The 18374-nt window shown below is 37.6% G+C and overlaps 2 protein-coding genes across 2 annotated transcripts; both read left to right on the top strand.

Annotated features, from left to right (window-relative positions):
- Positions 1 to 1295: 1295 nt before the first annotated feature.
- ppp1r7 (protein phosphatase 1, regulatory (inhibitor) subunit 7) lies at positions 1296 to 6108 on the top strand. Its single transcript, XM_078264076.1, has 10 exons — positions 1296 to 1371; positions 2165 to 2260; positions 2510 to 2565; positions 2974 to 3039; positions 3303 to 3433; positions 3675 to 3837; positions 4004 to 4120; positions 4227 to 4331; positions 4468 to 4554; positions 5137 to 6108. Exons 1-10 carry the CDS (start codon positions 1332 to 1334, stop codon positions 5311 to 5313), a joined length of 1038 nt encoding a protein of 345 aa, XP_078120202.1. The 5' UTR covers positions 1296 to 1331; the 3' UTR covers positions 5314 to 6108.
- A 2204-nt stretch (positions 6109 to 8312) lies between these two features.
- ubxn7 (UBX domain protein 7) lies at positions 8313 to 18374 on the top strand. The gene is made up of 11 exons (XM_078263855.1): positions 8313 to 8418; positions 10344 to 10497; positions 10787 to 10851; positions 10970 to 11035; positions 11202 to 11314; positions 12962 to 13108; positions 13517 to 13607; positions 14750 to 14880; positions 15360 to 15846; positions 15957 to 16036; positions 17205 to 18374. Exons 1-11 carry the CDS (start codon positions 8313 to 8315, stop codon positions 17364 to 17366), a joined length of 1602 nt encoding a protein of 533 aa, XP_078119981.1. The 3' UTR covers positions 17367 to 18374.

An 18374-nucleotide genomic window follows, 5' to 3' on the forward strand; every position in this document is an offset into this window, starting at 1 on the left:
TATTAGGTCAAGTATAAATTCTATGTTCCTATTGTTATCATATCTCTTTATAAATGTTTATGTTATCAGAAACGAATGACGTAGGAGCGTACTAATGATTAGATATGTTGAGCTATATCTACAGTATCTGTCTAATTTGTATGGGTGTTTTATACACAAGTAATGTTATGTTAGGTTTATGTTATGTTATGTTATGTTTATATTATGTTATGTTATGTTGTGTTATCTTATGTCACGGTATGTTATATAAAGAATAATTATTTGAGAGCTGACCTTTTTTTACCAAGTGCCTTAATGTTTTGCAGGCGGATTCTTAAAATGGAAGGTATGCAAGGGAGATGGGAATTGGTTGTATAAACAGTCGGCTGAGAGTGCAGGGGACTTTATAGAGTGAGGGGATTTTAGGAGTCAGGCTGTTTTATGCTTCATGTAATCCAATATGGCTGGCTTTGCAGTGAAGTATGATAAATATTACCTACACCACACTTTTGTAGACAATTCCTTTACAACCTTGTGATCCTGCTTACTTTAAATAGCGTGTTTCCTTTTTTGATTTCTTAAATGTGTAAATGTTTGTTCTTTATCTAACTCTTATAATAATAACAATGTTGTGACACTGCATAAACCTGCATCATGAATTACATAGGGACCCATATAGAGTGTTTTTGTTGGAAACAGTAAAATGTTTTGCACCAATTAAATACTAAAAAAAGGATTTTTAAGTTTTCTATTTTGTTGTCTTGTTGTTATTCTTGTTCTTGGTCTCAGTATTAATCAAAACGTACTTACAGCCTGTACTTTAGTAAAAGTAGTAATACCACAATGTAAAAATACATGATTGCAAGTAAAAGATCTGCATTGACAATTTTACATAAGCAAAATACACAAAAGTCTTATCAGTAAAATAAAGAAAAAATACTCATTATGCAGAATTACACAATTATATCACTTCATATACTACATTATTTGACTATTGTTATTGATGCATTAACATGTATACAGCATTGTAATGTTGTAGCTGATCTATGTTGCGCTTTTTATACTTATATGGATGGTTTAATCAATACAAATGCATCATATTCTATGTTGATCACATGTTTTATATGTAAATGCTAATCTGCAATATAACAATTATAGCTGTCAGCTACATCTAATGGAATCAAAAGTAAATGTCCCTCTGTTTTAAGGTATTGTTTTAGTAAATACGCAGTACAATGTGTGGTTTTCAGCAGTTTTTAGTGTGGGCCACCAGCGCCCTCCTGTGTCTGGCTACAGTATTATAAGCCTTCACTGGATTGGCTGAGCGGTTGTCAGGACTGTTTACAGGAAACATGGCTTCCAGGTCTGTTGGAGAGCATCAGGAGATGGAAGGCGAGTAAATGCAGCCGTGACATGGTTGTATTAGCTGGGTGAACTGGCATTCATTTAGACAAATGTATCTATTTATATATGAGCACATCCGGCGATTAGTTTTCCTTGTTACGAACCACACCTTCACCATTGGCTTACTAGCTAACAGGCTAACAACAATCCTCGTTAGTTGACGTTATTCAGTTAACGTCAACTCACACAGTCCTTCTAATCGACATCTAATTTCCGTTTTCATAGCTGCGTTGTCTAGTCTAATGGTTTGAAATTTAATTTTATGTTTAACGTAGCTCGTCCGCCCATATAACATCTTTCTAGTCGTAAACCTGCATACTGTGGTCCAATTAGCTACCCAGCAAGCTAACATGGTTAGCAGTGTTTACCCCTTGTGTTAATGTGAGTCAGCTAATCTTAGTTTGCGAATTGTCTCTAAACTGGTAAAATTGGAAATACAGCTGTGATCACATCCACAGCAATTCAAACTAACCGATTTAATTCAGTAACGTTAATAGTTGTAACTTGTAATCCCGGGTGGGCACACATGTTTTCGCAATGTTTGCATGTTGCAGAGTGTAGACACATGATCTAACGTTAGTTAATAGCCTTTGGTTTGTGACAGTCAGACAGCGGCTGGATGCTTCACATGACATCCCCTGACTCCTCAGCAGGCTAGGTGGAGCTGGGCCTAGTCTTTGCATCACATTACATGTGCATCAGCTAAATGTGTCGCTGATACAACAGCTCTGCGTCTGTATAGAGAAATATAGTTTCGCTTGTCTTTGTCTGCTGACTGTAGTTGACCGAAGGGGTGAGTCTGAGGAGTCTGGTGATGAGGAGACTAGGAGGAGGAGTATCAATGGCAACGTGGACCCCACTCAGCCCTCTACCACTGGTAAATCAGCACATCTGCAGGCAGCACAGCTAAAGTGACACAAGTCAGACTGTCAGCTGTAATGTAATTTCATGTGAATGATCAAGAGTGTTACACAGATCAATCTATCTACATGACAGCATTACATAACTAAGAGTCTTCTCAAGTGCTTTAAAACCGCCTTCAGTGTCTATACCATGTTTATGAAAACCCTACCTTGATGCAATGGTCATATTACATTATCTGATGTATTCTTGCTTCCATTCCAAGGTAAAGAAGAGTCTCCTGTTGACATGGACACCATAACCTTGGACCCAGAGGAAGAGGTTAGTAGATGGTCTAAAAAGTTTGCTGCAGTTTGGCAGTGGCTACTGTCACAAAATGTATGTTGTAATACTTTTTAACAAATCCCAAGCAGAATTTCCTCTTGGGGACAATAAAGTATATCTTAAAATGTCCTCCATCTCTAATGACTCAATTTGGTAGGATGGTTATAAAAGACTTCAGTTGTCTTTTAGGAAGGTAACATTTTTTGGTAGATTTTTATTTGTAGAACTTGGGAGTGGACATAACATTCTTTATTTGCAATGCAGTGTTATATGTTAAAAGGTTATGTTCTTCTCTAACAGATGTTTAACCACTGCAGCTATATCTTTGGTGTCTGTCAGTCCACGACGGGTGGGCTAGGCACTTGTATGTACATGATTAACCCTAATAACTACGTTTCTTTCTAGGATGTTGATCTTGTTCATTGTCGTATTGGAAAGATTGAAGGATTGGAGGTGCTACAGAAGGCTAAAGTAAGTAATCTCAGTTTTTAGTGCCACTGTCAGTGAGTGATGAAGTAATGGTAGCAGCGTAGTATGCAGAATCATTATCATTATTTTTTTTCCCTAGAGAAACCAGACAGAATTTTGGTTGCGACCATTTGTTTTTTTTACTTTGTTAATCATATCTAAAAAAGTTGTTTGTTTTTTTTAATAGAAGGGTTTATGGTCTATGATGAAATACAGCTATTGATTGTATCTGTTAATTGCTTCTTTTAATCCTTCTCTTTGTACAGACACTCTCCTTACGACAGAATCTCATCAAAAAGATAGAAAACCTTGAAAGTTTGAGCTCACTGCAGGAACTAGATCTCTATGACAATCAGATCCGCAAACTGGAGAACCTGCAGACCCTCACACAGATTGAGTAAGTCTGAAGAAAACAGAATGCTTTGTTTCTATTGCTTCCACATTTTACAGATATTCCATCCAGAGAGGGCCAAACACAAGTTATTTGTCATACTGTTATATGGCAAATCCACATTTTTACGTATTGGTATCAGGTGATTGTTGGGGGTGTTGTATTTTCCTTGCAGATAACATAGATCAAAGAACCAACATCTCAAATACAATTTAATTCTAAGTGTATGCTTATAACTGATCCACAGGCAGCTCGACGTGTCCTTTAATATGTTGAGAAAGATCGAGGGTTTGGAGCAGATGACTCGGGTGAAGAAACTTTTTCTGCTTCACAACAAAATTGGCAACATTGGCAACCTGGACCACCTCACAGGCCTGGAAATGCTGGAGCTGGGCTCCAATCGCATCCGGGTATGTCATAATAAAAAGGAAATGTTGTTAAAACTTTGCAAATCAAAAAACTACATATATGAAAACATGTTTTTTTCAAAATGATGGTGTAAAATGATATATTATAGGTCATTATAGTGATTATGTCGTGTTTATTTGTGCCTCTTTCATTTTGTTGTGTTCACAGGTCATAGAGAACCTGGATACACTTGCATCTTTGCAAAGTTTGTTTCTTGGCACCAATAAAATAACTACGCTTCAGAATCTGGATGGTTTACACAACCTGACTGTTTTAAGCATTCAGGTAATTCACAAATTCTCTTCAACAATTGTGTAAGTGGTTACAAGAATAAAACTAAAGTGTGTATGTGGAAACATTGGTGAATAACGTATTGTACTTTTATTTGCAGAGTAACCGGATTACTAAAATTGAGGGTCTACAGAATCTTGTCAACCTGAAAGAGCTCTATTTGAGCCACAATGGCATTGAGGTCATTGAGGGCTTGGAAAACAATGTGAGTTATAGAAATTCCACAGCCTATGTATGAAAGGGCTGAATGCCAAACTGTCCATCATGTATTTTGCTAACTGTGCAAACATTTACAACAACATTTTCTGTTCTGTACATTCAAACACTGTTTTCCCACACAGAAAAGGCTCACAACCCTTGACATTGCAGCCAATCGAGTAAAGAAAATCGAAAACATCAGCCATCTGACAGACCTGCAGGAGTTCTGGGTACAGATAGTTTGTGAAAATAAACTAGAATGTAATTTGATCTGCCACTTATCTGCCTTTTTGAAAGTGTAAAGGCTGCTTAGATGAGCATGCATCATCAGACATTTCTGGTGACAGCCATTGAGAATTTGTACTACTTCCCACAAGAACCTAGGGGAACAGATAAAACAAATATACTTTGAAATGAAATACCCCAGGTTAATTTTCCTTTTGAAAACTTTTAGAAAGTTGATTTACAAATTCATAAGAAACTTATTTAATATTTAATAAATTGTTAAGAACACACTATACAGTTGTAAAGCAGTATTAGGGCAATTTAAGTGTTTATTTTACATATATAATAAACAATTTACATATATAATATACAGTCTATGCAGTTATCCTCGCTAACAACTATGTTATAGTGTGTTATAAACCTTGATTAAGTAATTTATAAAGTCTTATTAATTCTTCCTCTTTTGTCATCACATCCTCTACATTGTATGTTGCAAGAGTGCTTAAAGTTTGTGTTTGAGCTATCTTTGCAAGGCAAAACTAAGTCTTTCCTCTTATTGGCTATATTGTCTTTCAATCCCTCCCCAGATGAACGATAATCAGATAGATAACTGGTCAGATCTCGATGAGTTGAAGAATGCCAAGTCTCTGGAGACCGTCTACCTTGAAAGAAATCCTCTACAGAAGGATCCGCAGTACCGGCGAAAGATCATGCTAGCGCTGCCCAGTGTGCGCCAGATTGACGCTACCTTCATCCGCTTTTAAACTGCAGTGCAAAATTCACCTGCCAACTTCTCAGTGTTCTCCCTCACCACCCTGCCTGACCCTCTTACAAAACAAACTTCATTTTGAAACACACTGGCCTCACTAAATCACATAGTCACTCCAAACACAAATACACATTCCAACATTCACTGTCACCCCGTGTATGCACTCACTCACACCTTGATATATGCTGTTGTGTGGAAGCTTATTTATTTATTAAGCTGGACTGTGGAAAGGATTTAAAAAAAGTACCCTACACCCATGTCATTGTTTTTCCTCTACACTTAATTTTCTTTTATTGTTTTGTATGTGGGATACAGTATGGAGACACAATCAGTCAGTGCCCATCAGGAAAATAAGATATGAGTCTTATTTATTCATGTTGTTGAAGTTGCACTTCTATATATATGAGAGGAAAGGGTGGCATTTTTACTATTTGAGGGATTTTGTTGCGAGTTCTTTCCTTTTTGTTGGAGAGGATGAGATTGTTCTCACGAGGTAGACAGTGGGTAAAATAACAATTAAACATCAACATTAAATGGAAAGTCCATAACAAAATAATTTACATATTTTAATCTTCAGAATATCTTATTAGGTTTTAACATGCTTCAAAGCTGTCCTGAACGAGTTACCAAACTTTACAGCCACAGTAACATCTATAATTAAGCCTAATATGCCAAAGTGACACCATGCAGGTTCATGCCAGTTCAGTGAAGTGGCACCTGCTTGCATCAGTCTTTTTAAGGAAAACGGCAAAAAATGATGAATCATTTTAATAAATTGGTATAAATCTTGCTTTGGTTCTCTTGACTTTGAGAAAAGTGTTCATTAATTTGATTTGAACTGATAACGGTAAAATGTAGATTGTTTTTTAAGTGAATTTACTTACTAATGGCAGGACTGGTCTTACATAAGTGTTAACTAATGTAGGATATATTAAGTTATGTTCATTTGCTGAACAAATTTTCGGGTTTAAAATTTCCGAAATGTAAAACCACTACAGTGACACATTCTGTAATCTCATTTGGCGTTCGGTATTGCTTAAAGCTAGATAATCCGGTATATTCATGTCTGCCATAGCATTTCGTAGATCAAGCACTAAGATGAACAAAAAGTGAATGGCCTAGTCGTATGGTCCCCTGTATATAATGCTTGAGTGCACTTGATTTAGTCCTGGGTTATAGTTCAAATGTGATGCATCTTTTATAAAAGAAAAATTTCCCACATCCATTAAACACTTATCTCCGCTGACAAGGTCACATTTGGACACAGCAGAAACACATCAGATTTCAATACATTAATGGGTTTACATGGAGAATGCTAAACTAAGTGCTTTCTGTGCAAAATAAGATACTTATATTTATTATCTAATTCCTTTCATATGGGTTTAAAGTGCATATTCAAACTGTTAAAGTGGCCTGAGTTAATATTGTATCACCCTTTGTAGTCAAGAAAATAATAGCATAGTATGCTGGTTTTTATCGTAGGTGTCTTTAGCTGACAAATTGCTCTCTTTCAAAGGAATTACAATGATGATCGTACATCCAAGTAGTTATGATTGGTGATTTTGACCATGTCTCAATAGAACATTTATGAGCCCATTTCAGACAGTCGGTGAAACTGAAGGACATTATACATGATTGATACGTTATTCTATGTTCAGCTTTAACTATAATTAACTTAACAATTGGCCAGTGGGATTGGAAGTGTCACTTTGTGTATTTGTAAATAATTTGGGCATCTCATGATGTAGAAAGTCAGTGCCATCATCACCTTCCCCTTGTAAAGTGAAATCCTTTTTTTCTTACTTGTTTTGCCAGGCAGCACAGCAGATTTGTGTGAGATGCCATAATTATAGCTTGAATTTGATTGGTTACTGAATGAGCAATTATTCACATTGCTAGTAGCTGATTGTTGAACTGAGTCTTCAGGTTCCGGACTTTGTTGATGATGTTTTCAAACTGAATGTATTATGCAAATAATAAAGTTATACTACTTAAAAAGAAAGTCTGTAGTTGTAATATTTGTTGTCATGATGACTGATGCAGTCCAATTTTGAAACTGTAGCCCATTGTCAGCTTATCTTGAGTATCCTTTAAAACCTTCCTACAAAGTCTTTTATGTTAACTTTATTTACAATGGAGTACAACAATAGTGATTCAAAAACATAAAACATAGTGCAATGTTTCTGTACTATTTAAACCATTAAAAAAAAGGTCACTTTAAAGTTCAAATTCATTATAATTATTAAAAGGCTTCTTGGCCTTTTTGTTCTTAACTTCTTTAATTAAGGTGCCAGACCATGTAGAATTGTGGATGTGAAATTTACCTACAATGATCAGTAACTGAATATTATGAATTCTCTTCATCCCAATAATCACTTGCTACATAAACACAGAGAAGGGAACAACAAGAGGAGAAAGGAGTCCCTGGAAGCCATAAGACCCCCATTAATCACAGCATCACATGCTAAAATACATTAATCTGCACATGACACCCATTTTCCTACAGATAAAACGCATGTGAAAAAACAAATAAAAAAGTGTTTTCCTATCTAAATTCCGAATTCTGAATTACTAAAATTATAGGTAGACCTGTAGTCAAATGCATGTTGAATACAGCAAGCTTTTAGACTGCAGTATAGAGAAGACCAAAATAATTTTTCTCCAGGAAATGCAACACAGTTTAAAGCATTCAAATTGATTGTTTGAATTGTTTGTTAATGCATGCTTTATCTCCAATAAAAATGGTTAAAGAGGAAACAATGTTCGTTTCTAAGAGATAATATTTCTTTAAAAACAATGGGGAACCTACAAGAACTGCATAAAACCTATGAAATAGCCATATTTTTAAAAAAAAAGAATTATTAATACCTATGCTAATAACTCGCCATTTGTTTACTGAACTTCATAACCCACAATGCAGCACAATCCTTTGGTGACGTATGGGGCTTGCGCCGCGCCAGCGCGCCAGGCAGGGGAAAAGGGACGGCGTAGCGCATGCGCGACATTTATGTTGTTGTTTGTGGCGGTAAGATGGCGGCGCTCGGAGACACCTCAGCTCCGGGGGTGAATGGGTTAATACAACAATTCACATCAATAACAGGTAAAAATTACATTTTATTTTACGTGTGATCTATTAAGTAGGTTCTGGTTATCCAACAGGAATAGGTCCCTTGTCCAACAAACCACAAAATGAGTGCGTAGATAAGAAAACGGACGTTAAATCCTCCCCTGGCCCCTACGCTGTCAATGCTTTGCAGAAGGGAAAAAGCACAGCCAGTTATCTGCTAAACTCAAGTGAAAGACTCAGAAAAAGGACCAGAAACCCATCCGCTTTGAATAGTATCTGTCACAACCACTTTGAAATATCATATTTTCTTTGTGGTGCTCATTGCAGAGACTATCTCGCTAGCCTAGAGCTGATTTTCTGCTCCTTTTTCCATTACATGTTGTTTGATAATGTGGAATGGACGTCGGCTGTGCAACATTTCCCTTCTTCATCATCATCCAGGCTTTACGTTGTGTTACTGTATTCTTCACTCTGACTGTGAGGTTAGCCGCACTCGGATGAGCTCACTGTCTGTCTCCAACTACTCGTCAGAGGTCCTCTATAGTTTGTGTGCTTGACACATTGGACAGTGTATCAGTTTTAAGTTATTTAACGGAAAGGAGAGGGGAGACTCAGTTCGGGGGCTGCTGCTTGACTTGGAAAGTGAAACGGACATGCGCAGTACACACGGAAAGATCAGTGTAGCCAAACGGCGCTGTTCACGTAAAAAAGACTCAAGTTAACCCTCAGATTATTGTTTTCTCACATGCAGAGTATTTCCATACTTTTATTCATTGTGTCAAGTCATGATCGTAAGACATTTAAGGACAATCCTGGTGTTTTGCAGCCTATTTGTAGCCTACAAATTACGTAGCCTACACTTGAGCTACATTAACGTCACTGCCTACTATTTCCCAAAGCATACCATTAACCGGATGCATTTTTTTCATAGATTAACTTTCAGGCAGTTTTGCTTTCATTCATTTCAGTACAGTGTTGCAGTTAACTGGCAAGGACTTGTTGGTAATCATCACATTGAACAACATCTCTGCCTTTTATGAAGTTACACTGTCGTTGCATTTCATCGGACCCTATAGTTGTAAAGCTTCATTTTGCATTTACACTAAACAAGGACTTATTTTGTCGAAAAAAGAAATACTGAACAGAATGTTCACATTGACAAGGATTTTCACAAGCCTGTTTCAATCTTATGCAAGTATGCATTGCCACAAAAAGTCAAATGAATAAAAACTAGTGAAAGGCAAGTTATAAAGCAAACAAAAAACTTGTTAGCATGTCCCCGCATGTTGCAAATAGGCTAAAACATGCATAAATTAGTATGATACTGTATAAATTCATTTAATGGATTAATTTGATATACAACAGAAGAGCTGCAGACATCAAACTACTACATCACTGATGTTCTGTATGTAGTACAGCATATGCTTTACTGTGTATCACATTTAAATGTTACTATATACATTGCATTTATAATGTTTACAGATATATTATTGCTGTAGATGTGTGCAGATATGTAACAAGAAATTGCAGTGCAGAATTGACGAAGATATACTGTATTTGGGGAAATTTAGAAGCGTTATCCCCATTACATAGTTTGTCCCCCTGAGAGCCCTGAAAAGTACATTTTTCAACTGTTCAATTTCTGAATAGTACATATCATAGTCATGACGTTAATAACCAAACTACAGTATGCGTATCAAATGTTTATAATAAAACCAAATCGCCAAATAGATCATCAGATTTTTAAATAGAACTGAACTTTGAAATACTGATATCGATGTCAAAGCATTCCTCAGGCTCTAGTCACAACATAGTAAAATGAATCCATGGGCCCTGTTAAAGTAAGTTATAAAACAATGAAATGATAGGATGCTTTGAAAAAGTGAAGTTAGCAGTAATGAGAGATTTCACACACATGTTTTTCAACATCAGTATGCCTTTGTCCAACACTTTTTTAGGAGCCACAGAGAGTGTAGGACAACATATGTTGGAAGCATGCAACAACAACCTGGAGATGGCAGTGACCATGTTTCTGGATGGAGGCGGGATTGCAGAGGAGCCCAGCACCAGCTCCAGTTCAGCAGCTTCAAGCAGCAGAGCTCCCCCTTCAGAGTATGCTGATATTTTTCCTCACAGACTTATGTCAGATAAAAGTAAATCAAGGTCTTTCCAGTTTTCTGCCACATTTAATTATCTTAAAGATAGAGTCTTTTTTTTAAATTTTTTTTATAGTGCTCCATATTTGCTCTGCTAGTTTAGAGTGGTTGTCCTTGTGGTTAACAGTGAGCTGAGAGTAGAATTTGGGGTTCCGAGCACTACTGTGATTTGTGTTGTTGCTGGTTGATATAACAAAGTTCATTGCTTCTTAGAATAATACTGTATATATTGCCTCATGTCTCAGTGACGTACGAGCACCCATTCCTCAGAAGCAGGACATATTGGTGGAACCTGAACCATTGTTTGGAGGTATAGTACATTTCTTATTGGACCTCATGCAAACAGATGTTACACAAAATAGTTGTTTCTGGCTGTGCTGTTTCAGTCATCTGCTTAATGTGATATGATGTGTCTGTTATACATGCAGTGCCAAAGCGAAGAAGACCTGCTCGATCTATATTTGATGGTTTCCGAGACTTTCAAACAGAAACAAGTGAGTAAATTCAAGCTTAAAGAATCTGGTCCGTAGCGATCTGGTATAGATTAATGCTGCGTAATTAACACCAACAAGACAACCTGTCACCTTTTCTCTCTGTCTCAACCTTTTCCCACTGTGTCTTTATTTCCTGTAATGACTATGAATGTTTTTCTTTTCCCAGTTCGCCAGGAACAGGAGCTGCGTAACGGTGGAACAGTGGATAAGAAACTAAGCACCCTGGCAGACCTTTTCCGTCCTCCCATTGAGCTCATGCACAAAGGCAGCTTTGAGACGGTGAGGAGTCAATCACTGGACACTTTAAACCACAGATCTTTATTCAGCTTGTGTGAACTTTCAGTGAAATCTCAGATGGTGACTGTGTAGATCAAAGGTGGGAAACCAGGTCTGCCACGTATGGAAGGTTGTAGGTTGTGTGCAGGTTGTCATTTGTGATGCATACATTTTCCCTCTCTGGTTGGATGTGCACTTGCAGTATATGTGAAATCAGCTGATGCAGTGTTTAAAATGAAAACCTGCATACCCTCCATGACATGATCACATACCACTGATGTAGATGGTTATGATTGTTCTCCATAAAGAGACACGTTTACTTCAAGACTTTTATCATTTGTCATCAAGCTGTAGCTTAACCACATATGTTCTTTTGGTCTTCCTCCAGATTTGTCGATTTAACAATCACATCTCTCAGCAATTGACTAAATCATCTTGATTTTCTGTGTTTTCTTCTGATTCTATTATATGTATTCTATTCTATATATAATAGAATAGAATACACATAAATCACATATTTCTCAATGGGCTACAGAGCTGTCTTTTAAGAAGCTGAATTACGATATATACAGTATGTATAGTAATAATTTATCATGCAGCATTAACACAATTAGAAGAAAGTTACTTGTGCGATTTGAAGAAAAACAGTTAAAAGATATCGTGTAACCAAAATTTCGAACATATATTCAAATCAAGCACAATTATGGCACTGAACCTTAATTTTAGCAAATGTATCTAGGAGTCAAGGGTCTTTAGTTGCACAGTTGAGAACAGGAATCCTTCCTCTGACGTTTGACGTTGGCAGTTTTAAAAACATCCAGTAGGACAACATGTTGTGTGAATAATGCAAGGAGAATGAAACACATTTTATTTTGTGTTGTCCTTTTATATGATGAGTTAAGAATATCTGTATTAAATGAAATGTCAGAAATATTTTGGTGCACTGATGATGACAAAATGGAATGGTTGTTTAATTTCCATGCTTATAAAGTTGGCTGTCTTTGTTTTTAAAGCTTGGGGAAAATGTCAGGATGGTTTATTTGTTTAGTATTATTTGTAGTGTATGTTCCTACTCTGGTTTCTGGATCTCTTTCCTTTTTTTCCTTATAAATAATGCTATTTATCAGGGTTTCTGCGGGGTCTAAAAAAAGTTTAAAAATCTAAATTTTAGGCTTTAAAAAGTCTTAAATTGAAGTATTGTGTTGTAGGTCTTAAATCATTTAAACAGGTTTACATTTTCCTACGCCCATGCATGCTACCTCATTATGCTAATTTTTCATTATTATTCCGTGGTGTTGTAGTTCTTTATATCGCTAGTCCCAATATAATTTCACTGTATTATGACTACAAATGAGACCGACGTGTAACTTTTATTGCAGCCAATCAGCTGTCGTGTTATTGGCGCGAGTCTCTTTCGGATTGTACCACAGACATAAAACTTATGTTATTCTTTGGCTGTGGTGAAGTTCACGTTCAGCGATGCTTGGCTTGAAAAAAACGGGATTTAGGGCTTAGTTGATGTTGTGATAAAGGACTTAAATTTTATTCATAATGGTCTTAAGACGTCCTAAATTTTACTTGGTGAAACTCTGTTTATGTATGACCCAATAATAAAAATCAAATCATATATCTCCTCTACTGTGCTTACAGGCAAAAGACTGTGGACAGCTTGAGAACAAGTGGCTTATGATCAACATTCAAAATGTTCAGGACTTTGCCTGCCAATGCCTGAACAGGGATGTTTGGAGTAATGATGCAGTGAAGACCATCATCAGAGAACACTTCATATTCTGGCAGGTATGTTGTTTTCATTCATGGCCTGTGATGCTTTCATGTTCCTGCAAACTTTGTGTTGAGGTCTTTGCAAGGGTCCAGCAACTCATTTGATGGGAAGGTCGAGTTGAACTTCATTATTTATTTGAGAAATTAATATAGTCAGTGATGCAAAAATGGAAACAATCGACAGTACAGCAACGGAAACGGTAAGCAAGAACTGTAAAGCAGTGCATTTACGGTGCAAACGTTTTTTTAAGTACACAATGATGTTGTAGTACCCATTTCTTCTTCTACTGTAGAAAATGTCTTGCAAACAGCCTGACCTTATTCAGCCTGATCCTGTCCTAATATTCACATAAATGTCACTCAATTTGAGTATATCTGGTTTATGGTTCATGTCTGAATTGTATTGTGCATTTTCTTTTACAGGTATATCATGATAGTGAAGAGGGACAAAGATACATCCAGTTCTATAAGCTGAACAAGTTTCCCTATATTTCCATCCTTGATCCCCGCACAGGTGAGTGTTCATGGGAAGTTAGTAGGGGTGCAAGATATATCAACTCAATATCGTTATCGCAATATTATATCGAGGGGTGCAAGATATATCGACACAGTATCATTATTGCGATATATCGAAAGTGTCGCAATAAGTATGCAATATTTAGTTTATTTTGTGGAGCGCTGCGTCCCGTCCGTTGGCTGTGTGGCTTAGTTGTGTTTGATTCAGAGCTCGCTTGAAACGCTATAATGATCATGTTTCATTGGCCAGTGACCGTGCCACTTGCACATGTTGGTGCACGTTAGCGCACGGGTCCACTACGTGACAAACCCTATGGAGCGTACCACATGTGTGCATATTTCAACAGAGTGACAGTGTAAGTGAAGAAATTGATAGAGACAACAAAACGGAACAAATCAGAGTAAAGAAAGAAAAGTTGTGTCCTGTTCTCTTTATTTATTTTATACTGTCCAACCAGTAAAACATGTCCTGTTCTGTAGACATGGTCCTTATTTATTTATTTATTCATGTTGGACCAGTCCAATATGACAGTCAGTTGAAATAAACCTTGTGTTGTATTTGTTATGAATCTATTTTGATGCGTTTTCCCGTAACTTTTGTAATTTTACATATGTTTTAAAAATATCGAAATTAATATCGCTATCGCAATATTCATAATCAATATCGCAATATCACATTTTGTCAATATCGTGCAACCCTAGAAGTTAGTCACAGCATTATCCACAGTTCTGATGCTTGATTTTCAGTGACACCATATATCTGCTGTTGTTTGGGGTGGAGGACAGCATATATATCTCATGCATGCATACTATTTTGAAGACAACACAACAGCATTAGGAGAAGTAATTTGAAAGCAGCAGTATACAACATCCTTGAATAATGGTGCGTGACTGAGCAAGAGATGATTAAGTGTTTGGATCAATACAGGCCAACAATAGGGTTTTTCACTTGATAAATAATAAAGATGAATGATGATATATAAACGCTACGATGAGCAGATGTCTCGCCCTCGCTGTTTACATCTGCAAAGTAGTTCTAAATCAATGAAGCTGAAGCTGAACACATGTACTTTTGCTGCTTAAATGTTCTATAATTGATTTTGCTCTTGACCTGTGGTGTTCAAAACATTTTCCCTTCAGGTCAAAAAATGGTGGAATGGAATCAGCTGGATGTGGCATCATTTTTGGAGCAGACTACTGGCTTCCTGGCAGAGCACGGCCAGCTCGATGGACCATCCTGCCACGCACCCCCTGCCAAACGAGCTCGCTCTGTGGGTCTCTCATCTCATGTGTCGCCTCTAATTCTCATTCTTTTTTTCTGCTGTAATAGGTGTTCTTTCTCTCTCTCTCTCTCTCTCTCTCTCTCTCTGGGACTCTGTTGGAATGTCACAAATTAGAATTATTTATCAATTGTAGAGCTTTTATTTGTTATTTTAGTTATTATATATCATGATAGAACTTCTAAAGGCTGAATAACATGTAAAATATTACATTTTTGTGAACTTATTTACACTGTACTATCTGCAAGAAAAATGCTTGTGTCTGCTTGGTCATCAATGTCTTATTACTGATGACAGTATCTCAAAATTTGCACACGTCTTATGCTCTAATAGCACCGTTAGTTACCCCCAAAAATAGTATTGGCCAATACAGCCATGGCTAGTGTAATAAGTAATACCATGTTTTTGTGTTATTTTACCCAGCTCTTTGATTTGTTTTCTACAGCTGCACACTATGTTTTTTGTTCTAGGAGAGTCTGATTGATGCCAGTGAAGACAGTCAGCTGGAGGCAGCGATACGAGCCTCTCTACAGGAGACCCACTACGAGTCCTCAAATGCCCCCGAGGCCCCTGATTCCCCCCGATCAGATGACGAATCAGATGCAGAGCCTTTCTCTGATAGCGAGGGTCCCATATCTGTTGATGGCTCAGACAGCGAAGAGAAAAGTTTTACCAGCAAACACACTCCGCCCCCTCCGGCCACTGCGGCCCAGCAGCGTCTACACCCCGATAGTTCCACTTCTTCCCATAGAAAGTCTCCATACAAAGAAAACAACCACAGTCACAAGAAAGAGGAGAGCAAAAAGAACCACCTGGAGCCCTCAGCTGCTGCTCCTCGTCATCCTCAGCCTGACGCAGATTCTGCAGGTAACCACTGTCCCCCAGCAGACGAAAGCGCTGGACCTTCCACCACTAGCACCACCAAAATCTGTGACGTGGACTGTCCTGACGACAATGGTACGTCAACGCATCATTCTAAGCCTCGATCAGTTATGACGACGGTTAATGTATTAAAGCTATTTACCACCATGTTTTTTTTTTTTTTTTTTTTTTATATAAATACACAGGTCCCAAAGCCAGGTTGATGCTCCGTTACCCTGATGGACAGAGAGAGCAAATTTCCTTGTCTTCTAAAGCAAAACTTTTGGTGAGAACACACTACAATACTATTTTAAAGAAATAGTTCATACATTTTTGGAAATACGATTCTGAGATTTGTTGCCGAGAGTCAGATAAGAAGGCCAATGTCACACTCATGTCTGTACACTACGGCTGCATCCACACTGCTACGTTCTCATTGTTGAACAGCATTTCGGTAAAACAAAAGCGGTCTGCGTCCACACGTGCCTTTAGACTCCGTATAAGAAATGATCTCTGTCCATATAAACACATTTGACAACGCATATCACATGACAATTCGCATACAATGGGCATGCACGTGCAAACAGAAAGCAGATTGTCTAATGTTGATCTGCGGTTATTATGGATGTATAGGTTGAAAATACAGAAAGTACTTAGGAGAAAGAATGATGAAAAGTAGGACCAGGGATTTATTTGCCTGGACCGAGGATGAGGTGGAACTGTTACTGAAAGGTATATAAGCCTGCCTAGCTAACTGATAAGACTGACTCGCGTGTGCCGTCGTTTCTGCTCATCAAGACCACAACGGAACCCTGGAGTTTTCAAATGGGGTCAGCAGTGATTCCAAATGTTGTAGTTTAGGGCCTTGGAAATGCCGGAGTAGTGTGGAAACCAGGCGTAAAGGTAGCAAAAGATATGCGTTTTTAAATAAAAAAACATATAAATGTGGATTTAGTATGGAGCTGGAGCCAAGAGGATATAAGCTTAGCATAAAACTGGATGCAAACTGAATTGTTTTTGCCAGACTCCAGGAAGGTGCTGCTTGCCAAGAAATAAGTCTGGCACAGAGCTCTCTACATAACAGCAAATTGTATTTTTTAGCCTTTGTTTTTTTTGTACAGATGAAACAAACGAGGTACAGTATAATGTGTTTATTAGTGAGCTTTAGCTGTGCTGATAAGTGGATTTATTAACTTTGGACAGAGCTAGGTTGGCTCTAGGTAAGCTAAGCTACCTGGCTGCTGGTTCCGGCTTCATATTTACTGTACAAATGTGGGAGTGGTATCTGTCATGTCATCTAACTCCTGGCAACAAAGTGAATAAGCGTATTTTAAATGTCAAACTATTGCTTTGAGTAAAATAAATGGTAGCATTTCCAAACAGTTAATATTATCACACAAACTGATTGTTGCTTACAATGTCTCACCTCTGGTATTTTACTCTTTCTCATCAAGACCCTGGTAAGACACGTCCAATCCAAAGGCTACCCAAATGAACGCTTCGAACTCGTCACCAACTTTCCCAGAAGGAAGCTTGCCCACTTGGACTATGACATCACGCTGCAGGAGGCAGGGCTTTGTCCACAGGAGACTGTATTTGTTCAGGAGAGGAACTAGCCTTGTCAGACACACTCACTTTTGCTTGTCTGTATCTCTCTGCTAGACCTCACCCTTTCACCAATGATCTGGGACAATGTCACTGGCCTTGATCCTATAACCTTCTGTTCTCCTGGAATTAGGCCCCATTTTTGCCAAGACAACTCTTTGTGGATGGACTACTTTCCCCGCCACTCCACGGGTCTGAATACTGACATCTCTACTGACAGCCTAATCCCTTTGTAGTGCGCTACAGTTGGCCAGTAAGGTGATAAAAGATGCCGACACTCTTTAATTTTTTAATGCAATATATTCTTTTCTGATGCAGGCTTCATCTTGTTCTGAACACTGAGGCACATCTGGATAGAATATATAAAAATATATATATATATATATATATATATATATATATATATATATATATATATATATATATATATATATATAAACGATAGCTCATATTCAAATAAAAACAAAGCCTAAATAATGGATCGCTGATTGATGATGAGGCACCAGGGACTTTTACAAAAAGACTTTTACCTCCCAGAAAGGATGATAAATGTCAGTTTATTTTCTTGCTCTTGTTATTTTCTTTACCTGGGGACAGGTTAAGAGAGGCTCATTCTTGTTTATTTTGACCCAAAGTTGGTCCCTCACACGGTCGTTGTTTGAACAATTGTAATTATTTGGAAGGCAGGGGCACTAAGAGAAATGGTTTCGGAAATGACTAATCAAGAAAATGTGTCGGACATCTGTGACACACTTGTGTAGATCTGAGAGGATTTGGGTTGATCTGCACATTTTTACTCAAGTTTCTATTGGTTAATTAGAGACTCATAGATTGTTTTTGGATTTCAACTTTTGATACAGAAGGGAATGAATGAAGGGTGGTACATCTCATCAGTCGGACCTACACTGTACAGAGATGGCTTAGAGAGACTGATATTTAGCTGTAGTCAATGTTTCCTTTCTTTTTTTATATGCTGCCAAGAAAATATGCTGATGTTGAAATATAACCACCAAAACCAA

This window comes from Sander vitreus, chromosome 12 (genome assembly GCF_031162955.1).
Source record: "Sander vitreus isolate 19-12246 chromosome 12, sanVit1, whole genome shotgun sequence".
Taxonomy (NCBI): domain Eukaryota; kingdom Metazoa; phylum Chordata; class Actinopteri; order Perciformes; family Percidae; genus Sander; species Sander vitreus.